Consider the following 22,546-nt stretch of genomic DNA (forward strand, 5'->3'; position numbering starts at 1 on the left):
TTTGTATTATTTGATATCGCAGCTGTGTAGCTCGTCTGAGAGTCGGGAGTGTAAATTAGGATGCAAATGCCTGGGTCTGCCTGTCTGGTGTTCTCTCCAAAGTCTCACCTCCTCAGGTCCTTACGCAGAATAAAGATACAGCTGAATCTGAATGAGGCCTTTACCATGGAGAGGATATATGAAAATAAAACCTCAAATAATCCCTAAATCTCATTCAACCAGTAATTTCAACCTCTACCTTACTTCCCCTAACAAAAGTATAAAGTAGGATAACCAGAGAAATGAATTACATGCCCCGGGGGTGGCGTTAGGTGTTTACTTTCTCCGTTTCTTCTTCCCTTTGAGCAGAAGAGCAGGAGTAAGGTGAAGTGAGAAAACTGCAGGGGTCTTTCTGAACCGGTGATAATACCAAACTGGTGCAGTACAAGTAACCTCTGGTGCATCCTGAAAACTTGTTATTCCTTGAACTTATCTTTAAGATTTTGGAGGAAATGCACTGAGAGCCAGCCTGGCATTATTCATGTCACTTGTTTGCTGGGGACAGGGTAGCAGTGAGGCTCCTGGGAGTGGCTGGCAGGTTCAGGCTGCCTGTGTGTGTTCTGACTTGTGAACTGGATTTGGGGAGGGTCCCGCTTCAGAGGAGAATGTGTGACTTGGCCTGAGGCAGGCCAACGCCTCTTCATCGTATTTATCTTATTATCACTACAGCCGATCACGATTTCTAGTCTGACTTCATTGTGATTTATATGGATTTTTGAAGTGTTTTCCTTTTACTCGGTTTCCACTGTTTTAAGTACATTGGAACTTGGCACGTCTCTGAGGTTTCCCAGCATCGCCTCGCCTTTTCCCATAAACTCCAGTTTTTGGAGCCTTTCTGGTTGGGCACAGCAATGCCGCCTCCTTCGCAGCAGCTGGCCCTGCTCCTCAGTCAGACAAGAGGAAAGCCTGTCTGTGCTGCCCGCACCTGCTCCCCTTGTGCGTTTTCCCCTCCTCCGGATGGGGACCAAGAATCTGTTCTCTTCATCCGTGCTGCTGGGACCTGATATTTCCAATCAACAGTTCCCTCTACTGGCCTGGTTTGGAAAAGTATATTTTGAGTACCTGGTGTCAGACCAATCAAGTGTTTAGACAATCCTAATTCCATTTTTAGGTCTGCACAGGTTTATTGTCTGTTTCCTTTCCTTGAATAAAGGAATAAACAAGACGTTTAGCCCATCATTGGTACCCAATTACATGTTGAATTAATAATTGTGATGGCATGTAATCTTAGTTAATGTGGGTTATGGCTTGAAAATTAGCAACCTTTTTGATAAGTGAATTTTTTCAAGGGAGAAGTAGGAATCCTTCTGCCTTTTTACTTACTAAATATTTATTGAGCTTGCAGTCAGTTGGAAGTTTTGGAATTATGAGCAAGAGTGGTGGCTGTGGGAATCCACCGCCGCATGGAAATGTGGACCATGAAGGCATCATGGTTCAGGTGCCTAATCCAGGCTTGGGGGACCAGGGCAGAGCTTCCAGTGGAAGGGAAGGCTCATCAGGTAAATGGGTAGAAAGCAAAGAAAGAGTATACCAGGTGGGGGACTAGCCTGGTGCAAAGGCCACCAGATTAGAGAAAGCGTGGTACACGGCTGAATTAAAAAGAGAGTTATGATTAAAGAGTCGAGGAGAAGGGCATTGGTGCAAGAGCTGAGGATGAAGAGGGGATATAGGGGAGGAAAAATAACCTCTCTACACTTCTGGGTTCCCAACGGAGACCCCTGTAATAAAAGACTAACAAGAGAGGACCAGACATCTATAAACACACGTGTATTAATGGGGGACACCCAGGGAAAAATGAATAACTCAAGGAGGTGGCTTAGAACTCTGGCTTATATGTCATCTTCCATAAAGAGCAATACATTTGTGGAGAAATGACAGGACAAGGGAAAGCAGTTTTTGAAGAGTTCTCATCACAAAGAAGAAAAACCATCCCCCCCTGCCCTTTTTGGTACCTATATGAGATGATGGATGTTAACTAAACTTACTGTGGTAATGTTTCACAATATATGTACGTCAAATCATTATACTGTACACCTTAATTTAACACAGTGATATATGTTAATTATATGTCAGTAAAACTGGGGAAACAAAAAGGAATAAAATAAGAAAATTTATGTCCTGCTTTTAGGCAAATGGGGGAGGGCAGGGAACTTTTCTTGTAATTGCTTCTTCTCAGTTGCCTTCAGCTCAAAATAATTATGTCAAAGTTGCATGTTTTGAGGTGGCATATTCTGCTACCCTTCAGAGAGCTGGGTCAGATAAAAAAGGAGCTAGCTGATTAAAGAGTTGAGACTTCATCTAAAGAGTAGAAACCATGAAGGGTTTTAAGTAGTAGTTGTGTTGGTCAGAAGAGTTTCTTGCTGATAGTGTAGAGAACGGGGCAGAAATCGGACCAGGAAGTCCAGGTAGGAGAGGGGTGGACCCCAGGAAGGATGTGGTGGCCCTCATCCAGGTTAGAAGTGGGGATGGAGAAACACGGACAGGTTTGGAAGATGTTTAAGAGGTGGCATTGGCAGAATTCCTTGGATACTTGGATGGGGAAGGGGTAGGGGAGGGCTGAAGAGAAAGCCCAGATTTCTGTCTTGGGCACCTCTGTCAGTTATTGGTGGTATTGAATTGAATAAGGAATGAATAAGGAATGAATAAGGAATGTGGGTGGGAGGAGCAGGTTTGGAAGAAACATGTTTTGGCTTTGATGTGTTGAGTTTGATTTGTTGGTGGGATGCCCAAGATGAAATATCCAGTAGACAGATATTTAGGTAAGAAACTCAGAAAGAGAGATCAGCTAGCAATAAGTGATCCGGAAGTTTTAGGATGATAACTTGATCCATGAGAGGGGATAGGATCACCAAGGGAGAGTGTAGGGGATGAGAAGAGCTTAGTCATACATCTGAGGAACAGTGGCATTTCAGAAAGCAGAGAACAGAATTCACAAAGAAAATTGAGTGGCCGGAGAGATAGGAAGAAAAGCAGAAGGGTGAGCTGTCAGGACATTTGCAGAAAGTGTTTCAAAAAGGATGGAACAAGCAAGTGGTAAATGCTACGGAGATGTCTAGTAAGATGGGAACTGACTAGTAACCATTGGATATTGCTATAAGACAGTCATTGGGGAATGATGGAAGATGGTTTCAGGAGAATTGGTGGGGGGTATAAGTAGCAAGAGTGAGAGTATAAGACTCTGGAAGTTAGACTGAAAAGGAGTCAGATGATTGGTGGTGGGTGGCAGGAATACAAAGACAGGTTCATGGGGATTACTGTTGGTCACTGCAATGAACTGGATGTTTATGTCTTCCCTCCAAATTAGTATGTTGAATCCTAATCCCCAAGTGATGGTAATAGGAGGTGGGGCTTTGGGGAGGTAATTAGGTCATGAGGATGGAGCCCTCATGAATAGAGTTAGTGCTTTAATACAAGAGACTCCAGAGAGCTCCCTCACCCCTTATTCCATGTGAGGACACAGCAAGAAGACACCCTATGAACCAGGAAGCGGGCTCTCACCAGACACTGAATCTGCTGGCATCTTGACCTTGAACTTCCCAGCCTCCAGAACTGTGAGAAATAAATGTTTGTTGTTTAAGCCACTCAGTCAATGGCAGTTTCTTACAGCAGCTTGAATGGACTAAGGCAGTCATATATATTTTAAGATGGGAGACCCTTGAGCATATATACCAGCTTACTGCTGCATGACAACCCCCAAACTCTAGTTTAAAATATGTTTATAGTTGATGCATCTGCAGATGGGCTGGGGATCGGCTGATCTAGACTGCCTTTGCTCGTGTGTCTGTGGGTGAGCCGGGCCATTCAGCCAGGGCTGCTCTGCTCCGTGCATCTCTCGTCCTCTACCTGGGACCATTGTATCAGCCTAGCACGTTCTTCTTAGGGAGATAGCTGAGGCACAAGTGTAGAACGAGTCCCATCAGTGAGTGTGTTTCAAGCTTCTGTTGGCATCATGCCTGTAGATGTCCTGTGAGCCAATGTTCTTCTTGACAGAAGAACTTTGAAGCCACGTGGCAGAAGGCAAGGTGAGGAATTTAGGCTGTTAATACAATCTGGTGGGAATGAATTTGCAAGGCGGGAGAGGTTGAAGAGAAAGAGGAAGTAGTTTGTAGCACAAATATATTCCCCAGAAGTAGATGGGGAGTGGCTTTAAAGCACTGCAAGGGGAGGAGAGATTGGCATCTTTAAATAAGAGAAGAAACACCCTCCTTTTCACTAGGAGGGATGTGGGGAAGTTTTGGGGTTGATGGGGGAAAGTTGAGGGGGTTCCCTTGTGGTTTCAGTTCTCTCTATGAAGTAGGAGGTGTGTCATCTCCTGGGAGGAGTTTGCTGTGAGGTAGGTGACTTAAGAGTGGGAAAGTTTAAAATTCCCCCCTTGGGGTTTGGGGGATTGTTGCTCAGTGGAAATCAAGAGTGGATATGATGCTTCTAAGAACATATAGATATTAACCTTTCTTCTTTAAAACCATGACAATGAACCGAAGGGAGCTTTCCTTTTCTTTGGTAACATAGATAGCTTGAAAGATAGTCCAGCTTGGCTACCATGGACTTCCATCCCCCGTACACTTTCAGAGAAAATGCCATTGGCCATCCAAAGCGAAGCCAGAACCCTGGGGCTGGGGTGGTACCAAGAGTCATCTTTGACTTTTCTCTTTCTGTTACTTGGCTCAGCCCAGTAATCACCAAGACCTGTCCATTCACTTCGCTCTGAGTCAACAACTCCTCTCTACCCTCCGGCCCTCCCCGGGGGCTGGCCACTATCTCCTCTGTCCATTGCACACCCACTCAGTGAGCTCCCCACCTCCCCCACCACTGGTGAGGCTTGTGGATGGTGTGGACGGGATCCACACCCGGCAGCCAGTCAAGAACCATTGTCCCTACCTTGCAGTCTTATCGAGTGGCCCTAGCCTAGATCTCCCTTTCATAAGATGAACTTTTGATTTTAGAACAGTTCAGACTTACAGAAAAACTGTAAAGATTGTGCAGAGAATTCCTGTATACCCCACACCTGGTTTCCCCTGTCGTTAGGCTCTTACACTAGGATGATACCTTGGACAAAACAAATAAGCCCATATCGATGCATTTTTTTTGAATTTTATTTTTTTTTTTTATACAGCAGGTTCTAATTAGTTATCTATTTCATACATATTAGCTTATACATGTCAATCCCAATCTCCCAATTCATCACACCACCACCCCCACCCCCGCTTCCCCCCTTGGTGTCCATACATTTGTTCTCTACATCTGTGTCTCTATTTCTGCCTTGCAAACTGGTTCATCTGTACCTTTTTTCTAGATTCCATATATATATGCTAATATACGATATTTGTTTTTCCCTTTCTGACTGACTTCATTCTGTATGACAGTCTCTAGGTCCATCCACATCTCTACAAATGACCCAATTTCGTTCCTTTTTATGGCTGAGTGATATTCCATTGTATATATGTACCACATCTTCTTTACCCATTCGTCTGTCGATGGGCATTTAGGTGGCTTCCATGACCTGGCTATTGTAAATAGTGCTGCAACAAACATTGGGGTGCATGTGTCGTTTGGAATTATGGTTTTCTCTGGGTATATGCCTAGTAGTGGGATTGCTGGGTCATATGGTAGTTCTGTTTTTAGTTTTTTAAGGAACCTCCGTACTCTTCTCCATAGTGGCTGTATCAATTTACATTCCCACCAACAGTGCAAGAGGGTTCCCTTTTCTCCACACGCTCTCCAGCATCTGTTGTTTGTAGATTTTCTGATGATGCCCATTCTCACCGGTATGAGGTGATACCTCATTGTAGTTTTGATTTGCATTTTTCTAATAATTAGTGATGTTGAGCAGCTTTTCATGTGCCTCTTGGCCATCTGTAGGTCTTCTTTGGAGAAATGTCTATTTAGGTCTTCTGCCCATTTTTGGATTGGGTTGTTTGTTTTTTTAATATTGAGCTGCATGAGATGTTTATATTTTTTGGAGATTAATCCTTTGTCCATTGATTGGTTTGCAAATATTTTCTCCCATTCTGAGGGTTGTCTTTTCGTCTTGTTTATAGTTTCCTTTGCTGTGCAAAAGCTTTTAAGTTTCATTAGGTCCCATTTGTTTATTTTTGTTTTTATTTCCATTATTCTAGGAGGTGGGTCACAAAGGATCTTGCTGTGATTTATGTCATAGAGTGTTCTTCCTGTGTTTTCCTCTAAGAGTTTTATAGTGTCCGGTCTTAAATTTAGGTCTTTAACCCATTTTGAGTTTTTTTTTTTTGTGTATGGTGTTAGGGAGTGTTCTAATTTCATTCTTTTACATGTAGCTGTCCAGTTTTCCCAGCACCACTTATTGAAGAGGCTGTCTTTTCTCCATTGTATATTCTTACCTCCTTTGTCAGATTAGTTGACCATAGGTGCGTAGGTTTATCTCTGGGCTTTCTATCCTGTTCCATTGATCTATATTTCTGTTTTTGTGCCAGTACCATACTGTCTTGATTACTGTAGCTTTGTAGTATAGTCTGAAGTCCAGGAGCCTGATTCCCCCAGCTCCGTTTTTCTTTCTCAAGATTGCTTTGACTATTCGGGGTCTTTTGTGTTTCTACACAAATTGTAAAATTTTTTGTTCTAGTTCTGTGAAAAATGCCATTGGTAATTTGATAGGGATTGCATTGAATCTGTAGATTGCTTTGGGTAGTAGAGTCATTTCCACAATATTGATTCTTCCAATCCAAGAACGTGGTATATCTCTCCATCTGTTTGTGTCATCTTTGATTTCTTTCATCAGTGTCTTATAGTTTTCTGAGAATAGGTCTTTTACCTCCTTAGGTAGGTTTATTCCTAGGTATTTTATTCTTTTTGTTGCAATGGTGAATGGGTTCTTTCCCTAATTTCTCTTTCTGATCTTTCATTGTTAGTGTATAGGAATGCAAGAGATTTCTGTGCATTAATTTTGTATCCTGCAACTTTACCAAATTCATTGATTAGCTCTAGTAGTTTTCTGGTGGCATCTTTAGGATTCTCTATGTATAGTACCATGTCAAACAGTGACAGCTTTAATTCTTCTTTTCCAATTTGTATTCCTTTTATTTCTTTTTCTTCTCTGATTGCCATGGCTAGGACTTCCAAAACTGTGTTGAATAATAGTGGTGATAGTGGACATCCTTGTCTTGTTCCTGATCTTAGAGGAAATGCTTTCAGTTTTTCACCCTTGAGAATGATGTTTGCTGTGGGTTTGTCATATATAGCCTTTATTATGCTGAGTTAGGTTCCCTCTATGCCCACTTTCTGGAGAGTTTTTATCATAAATGGGTGTTGAATTTTGTCAAAAGCTTTTTCTCCATCTACTGAGATGATCATATGGTTTTTCTTCTTCGATTTGTTAATATGGTGTATCACATTGATTGATTTGCATATATTGAAGAATCCTTGCATCCCTGGGATAAATCCCACTTGATCATGGTGTATGATCCTTTTAATGTGTTGTTGGATTCTGCTTGCTAGTATTTTGTTGAGGATTTTTGCGTCTATATTCATCAGTGATATTGGTCTGGAATTTTCTTTTTTTGTAGTATCTTTGTCTGGCTTAGGTATCAGGGTGATGGTGGCCTTGTAGAATGAGTTTGGGAGTGTTCCTTCCTCTGCAATTTTTTGGAAGAGTTTGAGAAGGATGGGTGTTAGCTCTTCTCTAAATGTTTGATAGAATTCACCTGTGAAGCCATCTGGTCCTGGACTTTTGTTTCTTGGAAGGTTTTTAACCACAGGTTCAATTTCATTACTTGTGATTGGTCTGTTCATGTTTTCTATTTCTTCCTGGTTCAGTTTTGGAAGGTTATACCTTTCTAAGAATTTGTCCATTTCTTCCAGGTTGTCCATTTTATTGGCATAGAGTTGCTTGTGGTAGTCTCTTAGGATGCTTTGTATTTCTGCGGTGTCTGTTGTAACTTCTCCTGTTTCATTTCTAATTTTATTGATTTGAGTCCTCTCCCTCTTTTTCTTGATGAGTCTGGCTAATGGTTTATCAATTTTGTTTATCTTCTCAAGGAACCAGGTTTTAGTTTTATTGATCTTTGCTATTTTCTTTGTTTCTATTTCATTTATTTCTGCTCTGATCTTTATGATTTCTTTCCTTCTACTAACTTTGGGTTTTGTTTGTTCTACCTTCTCTAGTTCCTTTAGGTGTTAGGTTAGATTGTTTATTTGAAATTTTTCTTGTTTCTTGAGATAGGATTGTATTGCTATAAACTTCCTTCTTAGAACGGCTTTTGCTGCATCCCATAGGTTTTGGATTGTCATGTTTTCATTGTCGTTTGTCTCTAGGTATTTTTTGATTTCCTCTTTGATTTCTTCAGTGATCTCTTGGTTATTTAGTAACGTATTGTTTAGCCTCCATGTGTTCGTGTTTTTTTACTTTTTCCCCCTGCAATTGATTTCTAATCTCATAGCGTTGTGGTTGGAAAAGATGCTTGGTATGATTTCAATTTTCTTAAATTTACTGAGGCTTGATTTGTGACCCAAATGTGATCTATTCTGGAGAATGTTCCATGTGCACTTGAGGAGAAAATGTAATCTGCTGTTTTCGGATGGAATGTCCTATAAATATCAGTTAAATCTATCTGGTCTATTGTGTCATTTAAAGCTTGTGTTTCCTTATTAATTTTCTGTCTGGATGATCTGTCCATTGGTGCAAGTGAGGTGTTAAAGTCCCCCACTATTGTGTTACTGTCCATTTCCTCCTTCATAGCTGTTAGCATTTGCCTTATGTACTGAGGTGCTCCTATGTTGGGTGCATATGTATTTATAACTGTTATATCTTCTTCTTGGATTGATCCCTTGATCATTATGTAGTGTCTTTCCTTGTCTCTTGTAACATTCTTTATTTTAATGTCTATTTTATCTGATATGAGAATTGCTACTCCAGCTTTCTTTTGATTTCCATTTGCATGGAATCTGTTTTTCCATCCCCTCACTTTCAGTCTGTATGTGTCCCTAGGTTTGAAGTGGGTGTCTTGTAGACCGCCTATATATGGGTCTTGTTTTTGTATCCATTCAGCGAGCCTGTGTCTTTTGGTTGGAAAATTTAATCCGTTCACGTTTAAGGTAATTATCGATATGTATGTTCCTATTACCATTTTCTTCATTGTTTTGGGTTTGTTTTTGTAGGTCCTTTTCTTTTCTTGTGTTTCCTGCCTAGAGAAGTTCCGTTAGCATTTGTTGTAGAGCTGGTTTGGTGGTGCTGAATTCTCTTAGCTTTTGCTTGTCTGTAAAACTTTTGATTTCTCTGTCAAATCTGAATGAGATTCTTGCTGGGTAGAGTGATCTTGGTTGTAGGTTCTTCCCTTTCATCACTTTAAATATATTGTGCCAGTCCCTTCTGGCTTGTAGAGTTTCTGTTGAGAAATCAATCAATCAGCTGTTAACCTTATGGGAGTTCCCTTGCATGTTATTTGTCGTTTTTCCCTTGTTGCTTTTAATAATTTTTCTTTGTCTTTAATTTTTGTCAGTTTGATTACTATGTGTCTCAGCATGTTTCTCCTTGGGTTTATCCTGCCTGGGACTCTGTGCTTCCTGTTCTTGTGTGGCTATTTCTTTTCCCATGTTAGGGAAATTTTCGACTATAATCTCTAAATATTTTCTCGGGTCCTTTCTCTCTCTCTCTTCTCCTTCTGGGACCCCTATAATACAAATGTTGCTGTGTTTAATGTTATCCTAGAGGTCTCTTAGGCTGTCTTCATTTCTTTTCATTCTTTTTTCTTTATTCTGTTCTGTGGCAGTGAATTCCACCTTTCTGTCTTCCAGGTCACTTATCTGTTCTTCTGCCTCAGTTATTCTGCTATTGATTCCTTCTAGTGTATTTTTGATTTCAGTTACTGTATTGTTCATCTGTGTTTGTTTGTCCTTTAATTCTTCTAGGTGTTTGTTCTTTAATTCTTCTAGGTCTTTGTTCAACATTTCTTGCATCTTCTCAATCTTTGCCTCCGTTTTTTTTCGGAGGTCCTGGATCATTTTAACTATCATTATTCTGAATTCTTTTTCTGGAAGGTTGCCTATCTCCACTTCATTTAGTTGTTTTTCTGGGGTTATATCTTGTTCCTTTATCTGGTACATAGCCCTCTGCCTTTTCATTTTGTCTATCTTTCTGTGAATGTGGTTTTCATTCCACAGGCTGCAGGATTGTAGTTCTTCTTGCTTCTGCTGTTTGCCTTCTGGTGGATGAGGCTGTCTAAGAGGCTTGTGCAAGCTTCCTGATGGGAGGGACTGGTGGTGGATAGAGCTGGGTGTTGCTCTGGTGGGCAGGGCTCAGTAAAACTTTAATCTGCTTGTCTGCTGATTGGTGGGGCTGAGTTCCCTCCCTGTTGGTTGTTTGGCCTGAGGTGGCCCAGCACTGGAGCCTACCTGGCTCTTTGGTGGGGCTAATGGTGGACTCTGGGAGGGCTCACGCCATGGAGTACTTCCCAGAACTTCTGCTGCCAGTGTCCTTGTCCCCATGGTGAGCCACAGCCGCCCCCCGCCTCTGCAGGAGACCCTCCAACACTAGCAGGTAGGTCTGGTTCAGTCTCCTATGGGGTCACTCTCCTTCCCCTGCATCCTGATGTGCACACTACTTTGTGTGTGCCCTCCAAGAGTGGGGTCTCTGTTTCCCCCAGTCCTGTCGAAGTCCTGCAGCCAAATCCCACTAGCCTTCAAAGTCTGATGCTCTGGGAATTTCTCCTCCCTTTGCCAGACCCCCAGGTTGGGAAACCTGACGTGGGGCTCAGAGCCTTCACTCCAGTGGGTGGACTTCTGTGGTCTAAGTGTTCTCCAGTTTGTGAGTCACCCACCCAGCAGTTATGGGATTTGATTTTATTGTGATTGTGCCCCTCCTACCATCTCATTGTGGCTTCTCCTTTGTCTTTGGATGTGGGGTATCTTTTTTGGTGAGTTCCAGTGTCTTCCTGTCAATGACTGTTCAGCAGTTAGTTGTGATTCCGGTGCTCTCGCAAGAGGGAGTGAGCGCATGTCCTTGTACTCTGCCATCTTGAACCCATCTTCTCAATGCATTTTTGTTATTAACTCAAGTCCATTTTTTTATTCAGACTTCCTCAGTTTTCCCCTAGTGTCCTTTTTCTGTTCCAAGATCCCAGCTAGGATCCCATGTGACATTTTGTTGTCATGTCCCCTCATGCTCCTCTTGGTTGTGACAGTTTCTCAGACTTTATGACTTTGACAGTCTGGGGAGTGCTTGTCAGGTACTTGTCAGGTAGAGTGTCCCTCAATTTGTGTGTGTCTGGTGTTTTTTGCATGATTAGAGTGGAGTTGCGGGTTTTTCAAAGGAGGACTACAGAGGAAAGTGCCATTTTCATGACATCATATGAAGGGGTTTGTTAAAGAAAAAGAAATGTTCAATGACACCTGTTAGAGATGGTCAGGCAGACTATTCAAAAATCATCTCGGTAGGTATGAGGACCATCACAATGGGATTTTGCACCGGGGGAGAGGGTAGGCTCAACTCCGATTGCAGCATGGATTCGTGGGTGTTTATAGCCAAGGAGCAGGGTGGGGGTCTGGGGACGGGAAATGACTAAGAGGAAACATCAGGGAGATTCCGGCCAAACCGACCTAACAAGATTCTTGCGGAAGACAGGCCAGGGTGATTGGATGTCACCTGGGGGCTGGTGGAGGATGAGGAATGACCAGATAGCACGGTGGGGATGAGGGTGGTTCTTGTTAAACTGACTTATCAGCAGGGATCTTGCTAAAAGTAGATTTTACAAGGAAGGGCACAGATGGGCTTGGGGAGAAGGTTCAGGAGCCTGACTGAAGTTTGATCAGGCAAAGAATCTTTGTCGGCACAGGCTCTGGACATGACCGTTGACCCTGATCACCAGGCTGAGGTCACGTTGGCCATACTTCTCTCTTGTGAGATTACCGCTCCACCACCATCCCCAACATAGTCTACTCTTTGGAGGGGAGTCTCTGTGCACAGCCCACAAGAGAACGAGTGGGTGCTTATGTGTCACCTCCTTGGGAGTGGAGCAAGTGCATAAGTTATTTGGAGTTTTTCTGCCCAGAAATTTGTCTGTTAGGCCCTTTTTATACAACACCTTTATCTCCTGTCATTTTCACAATTGTGAGGTTGATATTATCTCCCATTTTCCAGATGTGGAAACAGAGACTCAGTGAAGTTGACCTACCTCCCCAGGCTCACCCAGATTTTAAGTGGCAGGCTGGGAGCTTGAATTTGGGTCTTCTCAGAGCCAACTCTCTTAAGTACTCAGTTCTCTGTCTGCATGGCCATTTAGTTACTCCACTGAAGCTATGTCATCAAGAATTAACTTATTCCTTGGGCTGCTTAAGCCCTTCTCTTAGGCAGGGTAAGACTCATGGGGTCGGTCGAGGATGTCCTTTAGCTCTGTGTGGTCAGCCCACTCGTTAAGTCCACTCTGAGGACTTCAGGAACCAAATCCTATTCCATACGGTCAAAGTTGGACTAGACTCAAACTAGATTTCCATATGGGGCACATTCTGTTATGCAAGGAAGGCTGTATTCTTCCTATCATCCATCTATCTATCTATCCATCCATCTATCTATCTATCATCTATCTATCTATCTATCTATCTATCTATCTATCATCTATCTGTCTATCTTACTGAAGAAAAAGAAAAAAGCTCCTTTTGGTTAATTGTCATGATTTTAAAGAAGAAAGGTTAATATCTATTCATTCTTAGCAGCACTGGGTCCATCCTTGATTTCAGTTGAGCGAGGTTGTCTCGTGCTAACAGGTGTTGTTCTGTCATCCTGGGAAAGCCAGTGGGGAGCTGAGAGTGATTTCATGGGTCACTGAGAGCTCGAGCCTGTAGTCAGTAGTCAGAACGAGTGGACTGCACGTTGGTTTTTCTGATCTCTACATAACATGCAGAACAGATCTGTATAATGGGCCGTTGGTTTTGTGGATTGTCAGTTTTTTCTCTCCCCGCCTGTTCAGAGTGTTTAGGATATGTCGGTGCAAAGGACATCGTGCTGAAAATGCAGTGGCCACGCTCTTTCACGTTTTTAAAGAAACGGCTCCAAACGAATTGCAATTCGTTTCCCTATGACCCTGGCTAAATCTAACTGACAGGTGCTGCAAAGTGTTTAGCTGGACGACAAACCCAACGGAGATCAAAGGACTCCCCTCCCCCGCCCCTGCTCCAACGGTTTAGAGCAGTTAAGCTGCTTTGGGCACCTGACAGCCAGCATCGTCCCCTGGCGGGGGTGTGCTCTGTAAAGGGGAGCAGAAAGCAAAGTGGTGTGAATGACTCAAAAAGCGTCAGCTGCTGGTTGGAACCTATGAGTCACAGAGCGGGAAGGTCCCACCCGTTTGCTTCTGGCTTGCTAACCCCCTGACACAATCATATTAGTCAGTGCTTATCTCAGAAAGTCAGAAAGCTGCATGATTTTTGCGATGAGTTCAGGAGGTTGGCTGAGGTCCATGGTGAGGGGACAACACTGCTTCTGGAGGAGCCCACACTCTAGTTTCTGTTGCTTGTTTCGTTTTTAACTTGGAAGTTGAGGACAAGGATGCACTGTTGCTTGGCCAGCAGCCTGCAGTGCCTGGGTGCCACTCAAGGAGGGTAACTGGGTCCCCGCCTGCACTCTGTCTGTCTCGGTTGGCGTGCGATGGGGGGACGGAGCTCCCGCCGTGGGAGGAGTTACTGGTGGGCGTGCACAGCACTGGCAGGACCCGGATGGAGGCCCAGGAGACGTCGCTGCAGCAGGGGAGGGAGGGGTGGGGTCTCCACGCTGCTGTGCTGGGGGCCTCCGCGCCCTCGGCCTCCCAGTCTGCAGGGCAAGGGGGGCTGCATCTCGGGAGCACCTTGTGTCCCAGGGCTGCCCGCCCTCCGGAGGAGGCCTCCCGTCCTCTGCCGCGTGTCCAGTCTCACCCAGTGCGCTTCCTGATAGCAGCCGGGGACGGAGCCTCAGGGGTCCGGGCTCCTCCGTGGTGCACAGGCCTCCCTGCGAGCAGCTGGTGGTGCCCAGCAGCAGAAGTCGCAGTGCAGTGTCCACCAGGCGTCACACCTGCAGCCCTGACAGTGGGGCTTCCGGGGGACATGCATGGGGTGGGGATGACGGCCGGATTTCCGAGCCAGTCCTCGGCGGGTAAGGATGGAGGCTGGGTCCCCAGGCCCTCCATCCAGGCTCAGGTGAGAGCTTCGGCAGACTGCCCACCCTCCCGAGGTGTGTTAGCCGTCACCGTTAGGGCCAGGATGGAAATGGCAACCAAGAGGCAGGCTGGCGGGTCAGGGGTCAGGGAGAAGGTGCGCAGGAGAGGAAGCCGTCCTTCCACCTTGGTCCTGAAACAGTGAAATCTGAGCCTCTAGGACAGTGGCTCTCAACAGGGGTGATTCTGCCACCACAGGGGATATTTGGCAACGTCTGGACACATTTTTGGTTGTCATACCTGGGAGGGAGGAGGGGTATGGTAGCTACTGGCATCTAGCGGGTAGAGCCCAGGGATGCGGCTAACCGTCCCACAGTGCACAGAACAGCCCTACAGCAAAGAATAATCCGGCCCCAGGTGTCAAGAGTGCCAAGGTTGGGACCCTGCTCTGAGGGGCTAAAGAGTCTCGGGGGGAGGGTGGCGTGTCATTTCACTCGAGGACTTAATAAATGTGGCCAGTGGGCTTCGGGCAGCATGGGCATTTGACCCCAGAGCCTCTTGATGTGGCACAAGCGTCGTTGGAGGACCTTTCTCCGGGTGAACCAGGAGCATCCTGGGAACACTGCTTCTCACGGGAGGTTCTCCTTATTCACCGCTATCCAAGAGTGCGTGGGCTTTTTGAAAACCCTCTGGGAGTGAGCAGAAAATCAGGCCCTTTTTTGGAAGTGCGAGGCGATAGAGGGGAGAAATCTATATTCTGAAATGAATGTTCTTACCTGCTTGGGTTTATGGATAAGGGTCTGGGTAGCAATACTCCCTGGGTTCCCTGCCTCTGTGTGTGTGTGTGTGTGTGTGTGTGTGTGTGTGTGAGAGAGAGAGAGAGAGCCTTCTGAGCGGTGATAGGGTGGCAGTGTGCACTGGCATATCCTGTTGTTATGATGATGGGATGAAGACTTTCTCCTCCCTGAGGCTCTGGACCTCTGGGAAATGGCTCCCAGGTTCATCTTCGGTTTTGCGTTGGCGTCTCCTGCTGGGCGCCGATGCATCCAGGGCCTCTCCGCTGACCAGCCAGCGTCTGCGTCGGGCCAGCTCGGGTTTGCCCACGCCACCCCCGCAGTGTCCCTGCTCCCCACATTCATTCCCTCCTCAACAGGTTGATGGGACAACTGGGCTTCCAAGTGGCTTGGCAGGAGGGAATAATGAACCAGAGGCAGCAACGCCGTGGCCGGGGCAGGACCCTCTGTCTTCTCGTTTCCTGGACTCCTGAGAATTATTTTTTGTGGCCTGAGAGGCAGACACACACACACACACACACACACACACACACACACACACACCCCAGAGCGGCGGACCATGCCACGTTTCCCTCTGTCTGTGTAGGAAGGCCGCTGGAATGCCCGCTCTTTGTGGAGTGTGGTCCATACATGTGTGCATTTCTCTTTGCAGGGCACGTCACCATCACCAACTACTTGTTGAACTATTTCCCCGGTCTTGACCTTGAAAGGAGGAACGTGTTTGGGTTCACGGCCCTGATGAAAGCCGCCATGCAGGGCCGGACGGAGTGCATCCGAGCCCTGATGCTAGCAGGTACGTCCCCACCTGTCCCATGCAGTCCCAGGGTCCCGGGAATTGCTGAGTTGGCTCCTTTAAAGAATAGGTGTTGAAGGGATGAATCCCCCCCATAGAAACCAAGCCTAGTGGATGCAGCAAAGAAACGTTTCTTTTTTGAGATGTATGGCTGTCATCATCCGAGTTGAAACAAAAACAAAAGCTCCTGCTTTCAGGGTGGGTGGGAGGCCACAGCACTGGTCACCCCGTAGGCCAGCCCTCCTATTTCCTCGCCTCCTAGCCTCCTCCTGCCTGCATTTGTTCTTCACAAACGTGTGCTCTGGCCGGCAAGATGGTCCTATTGAAGGTGGGCAAAGGGATGGCAGGGTCTGCCCAGGAGCCCTCCCGGGTGTCCGCTTGCTGGTGGGTGGAGTCACGTGGTCATGTGATGTTGTAACTGAGCAAGGGCTCGTGTGCCCGCAGTGCAGAAAGCCATACTCAAATGACGGCTGGTATTTGCAGCAAAGTAAGGGTTTATTTGCAGGGCACCAAGCAAGGAGTATCGGCAGCTTATGCTCAGAAGACCTGAACCTCCTGATGGCTTTTAGGCAACGGTTTTTAAAGACAGTGTTAGGGGAGAGGGTCGTAGGCTGCCTGACCAGCTTGTTGACCTTCTGATCGGCTGGTGGGTGAGGTAACAGGGTGATGCTTCAGGAATCTCAATCTCAACCTTCGGGTTCCAGCCGGTCTGGGATCGAGTGCTTGTGGTCAGCGTACAGTGACCCTCCTCCACTGGGAGGGGGTCTTAGTTTCTGCAGAACAACTCAAAGATATGCACCAGACTGTCACCTATATCCCTTCAGGAGGAACTAGGAGTCCTGTGACTCTGTTGTCCTGGTCATTAACTGCTTAAGTCTGCTCTTTGGAACTCGAGGAAGGCCTAGGAGACTAAAGCCTTTTTTCTACAAACAAGAAACAAGGAACACGGATGGGCTTTTGCACCCGGGAAGGCCTCACAGGGTCCTGCTCGGTTTCAATCCCCCCTTTTCTTTGATGTGCATCAATCCTGAGGAGAACAGGAGTGGGACAAGAAAGGGATTGAAGTTTTGGGTAGAGAGGTTCATCATAAATTGCGGGTGTGGGACTCGGTTTTAGGGGTCTTGGTCTCCGTGTGGGGCAGTTTCTTTCTGGCCGGCATCACAGCGGAATGTTCTCAGGCTGGGCCAGCACGGCAGGCCCCCCTTTGCGCTTTTGGCCTCATCATCTTGAGGGAAGCCCCTCCTCTGAGCCTCTCTGTCCTCATCTGTGAAATGGGAGTAATGACTTCTTCCCCACCTCCCTGAGGATGAAATACATCACTTTGTAAACTCTCTGGGGCTACACATATTTAAGGAATTACCGAGCTGAATTCCTTGCGACTAATCCCTAGTTGTTTTCCCCCTCACTCTAAAATGGAATCAATGATCATTGTTAGGGCACACACGCCTCATTGGGTTATTGTGACAATAAAATGAGAAAATGTATGTGAAGCACACACCCAGGGCCAGGCGCAGAGGGAGCATCTCAAACAGTGGGAGATGCTGTTGTCGCCGTTATTTAATTTCATTATCTTAGTTTATTTTGTTTTTGTTCTTGGCACTGGGTTCAGCCGGTCTTGCTTGGCCCTACGAGCTCCCAGAGAAGCGGCATCCCCTCCCGTCTCAGTATCTTGAGGACCACGTTAAAATCCTTCCAGGCACCAGCCTGGGCTAGTAGCTCTGTTTAGACAACTTGCTTCTTTTTGTAAATAAACCTTCATTTGGGGATAAGTTTAGGTGTATGGAAAAGCGACAGAGATAGTAGAGACAGCACCCACAGAGCCCCGACTCAGCACCGCCCCCCACCCCCCGACCATGTTAGCATCTTACCGAGAGGCAGAAACTGCACAATACAAGTCACTAAAGTCCAGACTTTATCCAGATGTCACCAGTTCTTCCACAGATGGCCCCTTTCTGTTCCAGCATCCCAGCCAGGCTCCCACACTGAGTTGTCACATGTCCCCAGTCTACTCTGGTCCCCAGTCTACTCTGGTCCCCAGAAGTTGCTCAGTCTTCATGCCTTGTTCATGACTTGGTCTTGACACTGGCCAATGAACACTGGTCCCCCAACCTGAGCCCATCTGTCTTTTTTCCTTGTGATTAGATTGGGGTTACAGGATTTGTTACAAACCTACTTTGGATTGTTTTTTTCTCCTGCTTTAACTGAAGTGTTTTAGGGGATGCTGCAAGAAAAATAAATTCAGTAAGCGAAGACAGAGGCTTCGAAGATGAAAACCTTCTTGGAATTAAAAAAGATCCTAATTAAAATTAATCTCATTGGTTGTGCTTTTGACTCAGTGACAGTTTCATTTTTTTAAAGTGAGATAGCCATTTCCACAGGGTTTATCAATGACATCAGGGAGGGATGGTTCCTCCTAATTTAATGGTGATTAGGATGCTTTTGTGTTTTGGGGGGAGCTTCATCTGCTTTTACTGCTTCTGGATCTAGTTATAATTGAGTGTAAATTAGCAATTCACTTTTACAACCAAAAACTTTCGATGTCAATCCAGGCATTTTCCCCAATGAGTTAATTTGAATTACAAACTCTCTTGTTTTCAGATTAATTACCTTCTAATCAGTCTGGACCGTGCATGGGCTTTGCTGTCATTTTTTCCCCTGAGTCTGGTAGAGGTTTCAGGCATTTACAGATCACAGAACCTTTCAGATCTCGCGAGAGATGGGCCTGCTTAAGGGCAGTGTGTTCAATGCTAATGTGTTTTTTTTTCTTTTTCCTTAGTTATTTGGATAACAAATTTGGCATTAGGTTTTATATACCCTACCTTTCCTGTTCCCGTCAACGTGAGCACAACCCCATCAAAGTCTAGAATAATCCACATGAGTGCAGACCTCTAGTGCCTCCGTTCCTGAACTGTATCTGGTCAGAGCAGAATGGCCAATAGAACCAACTTGGAAATCAGGACCCCTGGTTTCAAATTCCAGCCCCACCATTCAGCCTCTTTATACCCAGGGCCAGTCATCTCCTGCTATGGGCCTGTTTCTTCTATAAAATTCGGTGAATGTCAGTAGTTACTGCAGGAGGTCATGATGTGGATTGAGTGAGTTCACACTTGACAGCTCTCGGGGGCTCACCTGGCATGGAGGAAGCCATCAGTCATTGCTGGTTGTCATTGTTATTGGTGACTTTATGTGTTCACTATTATTTGTTAAATGAATGAAAAACTGTGGTATATTTTTCCTTTTGAAAATATCCTTGTGATCAGGTACTTAAACTTTCTTATGGAGGGTGACTCAGGTTTCGTAATCTTGGCGCTGTTGATGTTTGGGGCCAGATAGTTCTTCGTGGTCGGGCTGGCCTGTGGGTTGTAGGATGTTCAGCAGCCTCCCTGGCCTCTGCCCACTAGGTGACTGTAGCACCCCCCAGTTTTGATGACCAAAAATATCTCCAGACATTGCCAAACGTCCCATAGTGGGAAAGTGGCCTCTTGTTGAAAACCACTGATATAACTAATGTAAATGGGAAATGAAGGGAAAAGTGAAAAGAAAATCTGACACCTTTTTCAGGGAGCTTTTGAGCGGTCCTCTAAGGCTTTTATTGTTTAACTTATAGAATATTTTCATTTTTTACTATTGCCACTAAGTTACGTTATACTTTTTCCCAGGAAAGTGGGTCACATTTTCTTCTTACAGATGAGTCTGCATGTTTTAAAAGAAAAAACAATATGTGATTGAATGCCTTTCCTGGGTTTGGTACATAGCAATAGGATACTTGCTGAAATGTTTAAACAATTTGCAACAATATTTTAAAGTCTTCTTACTTCTGTTTGGATTTACCAATATTAAGAAAAACTAAGCCTGTAAAGATCCTAAAATCTGGGTATTTCTTTTGGATTGATGTTTACAGAATCAGGTCATCCTGTGATCATTTTAAAAGCAAAAGGCACGAGCATTACTACATATTAATAGTTAGGATAAAACTGTGTATCTCATTCTCATTTTTTCCAGTGCCGTGTTCTTCTGAACCTGAGTGTCTTTCTGCACCTGGGTTGAATTTCCGAGTTGCAATTTCATAATATTCAATAAGAACTATTTCCTTTTGGAAATAATGAATCATTGAATTGAATGCCCCCCAAACTGTTTAGATTTTCCAATAGTTCATAACCTGTAGGTGCATATCAGCTCTTATCTTACCTTGTTGGGCAGAACGAAATAGTGTCAGAATTACCAGAACTCAGGCTTTTAATAAAATTATAACCAAGTTCTCGGGCTTCCCTGGTGGCTCAGTGGTTAAGAATCCACCTGCCAATGCAGGGGACACGGGTTCGAGCCCTGGTCCGGGAGGATCCCACATGCCGCGGAGCAACTAAGCCCATGTGCCACAGCTACTGAGCCTGCGCTCTAGAGCCCGTGAGCCACAACTGCTGAGCCCACGCTCCACAACTACTGAAGCCCGCGCGCCTAGAGCCCATGCTCTGCAACAAGAGAAGCCATCACAACGAGAAGCCCGCACAACGCAAAGAAGAGTAGCCCCCGCTCGCCGCAACTAGAGAAAGCCCGCGCACAGCAATGAAGACCCAACGCAGCCAAAAATAAATAAATAAATTTAAAAAATATATATATATATAACCAAGTTCTGAAGAGCTGATTTATTGGCTGTTTGGTTTTTGGCTTCCCGAGGAGTAACGTCAGCTCTGCTGATGAGATCCCAGGGGTTGGGCATAGGGCTGCAGAGCCTTGTTAATTCAGTGCAATATCAATGCCCCCAAGTGACAGGTGTATTTAATAAATGGCTCTGAGAAGCCGTATGAGGGAAGCCGTGACTACCTCTGAAGAGAAGCAGAACGCGGTGGAGGTTGGCAGGTTCCAGACTGGCTTAAGAGAGCTGGCTCTCATACCTGAGGTGGTGGTGTCATTGCTGCAGCACTTGGGGAGCAAAAACAAGCAAACGGAAGCCTTGAACCTCCCTGGGATTCCGGGCAACAAAGCAGACAGAAAGGAAGGTGTAGGAGGCTTGTTTCATGAACAGAGAGTAGAGGCACTCCCGCTGTACGTTGTGTGTTCATCCTTGCCTTAGGCAAGCCCTGACTATGTGTTTCTGGAAAGCCGAAGGATGTGATACCACCAGAGAGGTTTCTTTCTGTTTACAGAGGAAAACATGAATTTTCTGTGACTAAGATGGAATAGTGTCAAGTTACTAGGCAGAGAAACGGCTAAAAATCAGGCATTTCATATCACCAAGGGCACCGTCTTAGCTTGGGCACCCACGAGAGCCAACCGTGAGACAAGGGGGCAAGTGGTTGTTCTGGAAAGTCACCCCTGCAAGCCGGTCAGGGATAAGGAAGCCAGATTGGGAAGACTGGAAGACGAACCCGTGTGAGCTCATTAGCTGGTTACCCTGCAGGCTGTGGGCTTGAGCCCTGCTGAGACCCTCTGAAAGACTGAAACGCCTGAGGGTAGGGTGGGATCACCAGCCCCACCCCCTTCAAGGGCTCTTCCCTGTGACCCTGCATCCTGATTATACCCGAAGTGCCCAAGATACAGGCCACAGATAGCACAGGACGAGGCCTGTAAGGACCGGTCCACAGTGGTCTTGTGTGACTATCACCAGAGGAAAATGGTGATTCCCTCGGTTCTCGTCCTCCCGAAGAGAAAGAATTCAGTCCAGAGACATAGAGCAGTTTTAAGTAGCAAGAGTTTTTTATTAAGCAAAGCAAAAGTACACTCCGGAGAGAGAGAAGGGGCGCGGGGTTGTTTGGAAACTGGAAGCAGCCCCGCGGTAGGGCTGGGGTTGGTTTTTCAGAGTGGTGGAAAGCCCCTCAGGTCCTGCATCATTTGACTGCCAAGCTGATTGACAGCTTTAGGTTACATAACTTCTTCCTTCTGCGCAGGCGCTTACCCACAGGCACCCGAGCAAAACCCACAGAAGGGTGATAGGTGCAGAAACCGCAACGCTAATTTATTACAAACACAGCGTAATGAACCCCGGGTTACTCTGAGTCACCTTTTAGGCCTTGCTATGCCCTCACCAACCTGTGCTGGCGGTTTTATCTTGTTTGGTGTTGATAAGGCTGGAGACTTAACGGTCCTTGACCACAAAAGGGAGGCTCTCTGGGCATGTTCTAATCACCAGTGTCCAGGTGGGGGAGGGAAAGATGACCCCGTCCAGGATGGGGAAGGGACCTGCTCATGTCTAACTATCTAACGTGACCAGAAGGGTCTCTCGGCAAGAGGGGGACCAGATAGGGGCTCTGAAGGGTAGATAACATGGGGATGGGGGCTTATAGATAAATAGGAAAGGAAGTGACGCACCCTGGGCTCTGCCTGCCTCCTGCTGGTCCCAGGGACCTGGCCTTGACTGTTGGGGGAAAGCGTCCTAAGAATGAGCAACGGAAGGTAGATTGTTTTCCTTTAGTGCCTTTTAGGGCGCTTTCTGCTTCCAGTAACAGAAATCCTGACTTGACAGTGGCTTAAAGAAAGCAGGTGTCTGTCTGTCTCACCTCACTGGAAGTCACCGTGCAGAGCTTGGCCCTGGACTCCGTGAGGACGTCACAGACCCAGGTTTCTTCCTCTCGTCCACTCAGCTCCACACGGCCCCCCAACCACCTGCCAGTGTGTTGACTGGTCACCTCATGATTGCACGATGGTCACCAGAGCTCCAGGCCTCAGGTTCATCGGTCCCTTCGATCAGGGTGCAACAGCCTTCTCTTTGTGGCTCACTAAGGGAGGCTGGGGGAATGGGGAACAAGATGGCAGGTCATCGAGGTTAGAACTATAATCCTCAGTGGGGTGGGGATGTGTGTGATCCCCCCAGGGGACATTTTTGGTTGTCACAACTGGTG

At 45.9% G+C, this 22,546-nt stretch overlaps 1 protein-coding gene across 1 annotated transcript in view; it reads left to right on the plus strand.

Moving 5' to 3' along the window:
• ANKRD33B (ankyrin repeat domain 33B) overlaps positions 1 to 22,546 on the plus strand; it is an 86,313-nt gene that overhangs the window by 54,147 nt on the left and 9,620 nt on the right. Inside the window, exon 3 of the mRNA XM_059916111.1 lies at positions 15,570 to 15,710. Within this exon, the coding sequence (XP_059772094.1) occupies positions 15,570 to 15,710 (141 nt within the window). The remainder of the gene's footprint in view (positions 1 to 15,569; positions 15,711 to 22,546) is intronic.

The sequence above is a fragment of the Balaenoptera ricei genome, chromosome 3 (genome assembly GCF_028023285.1).
Source record: "Balaenoptera ricei isolate mBalRic1 chromosome 3, mBalRic1.hap2, whole genome shotgun sequence".
Lineage (NCBI taxonomy): Eukaryota > Metazoa > Chordata > Mammalia > Artiodactyla > Balaenopteridae > Balaenoptera > Balaenoptera ricei.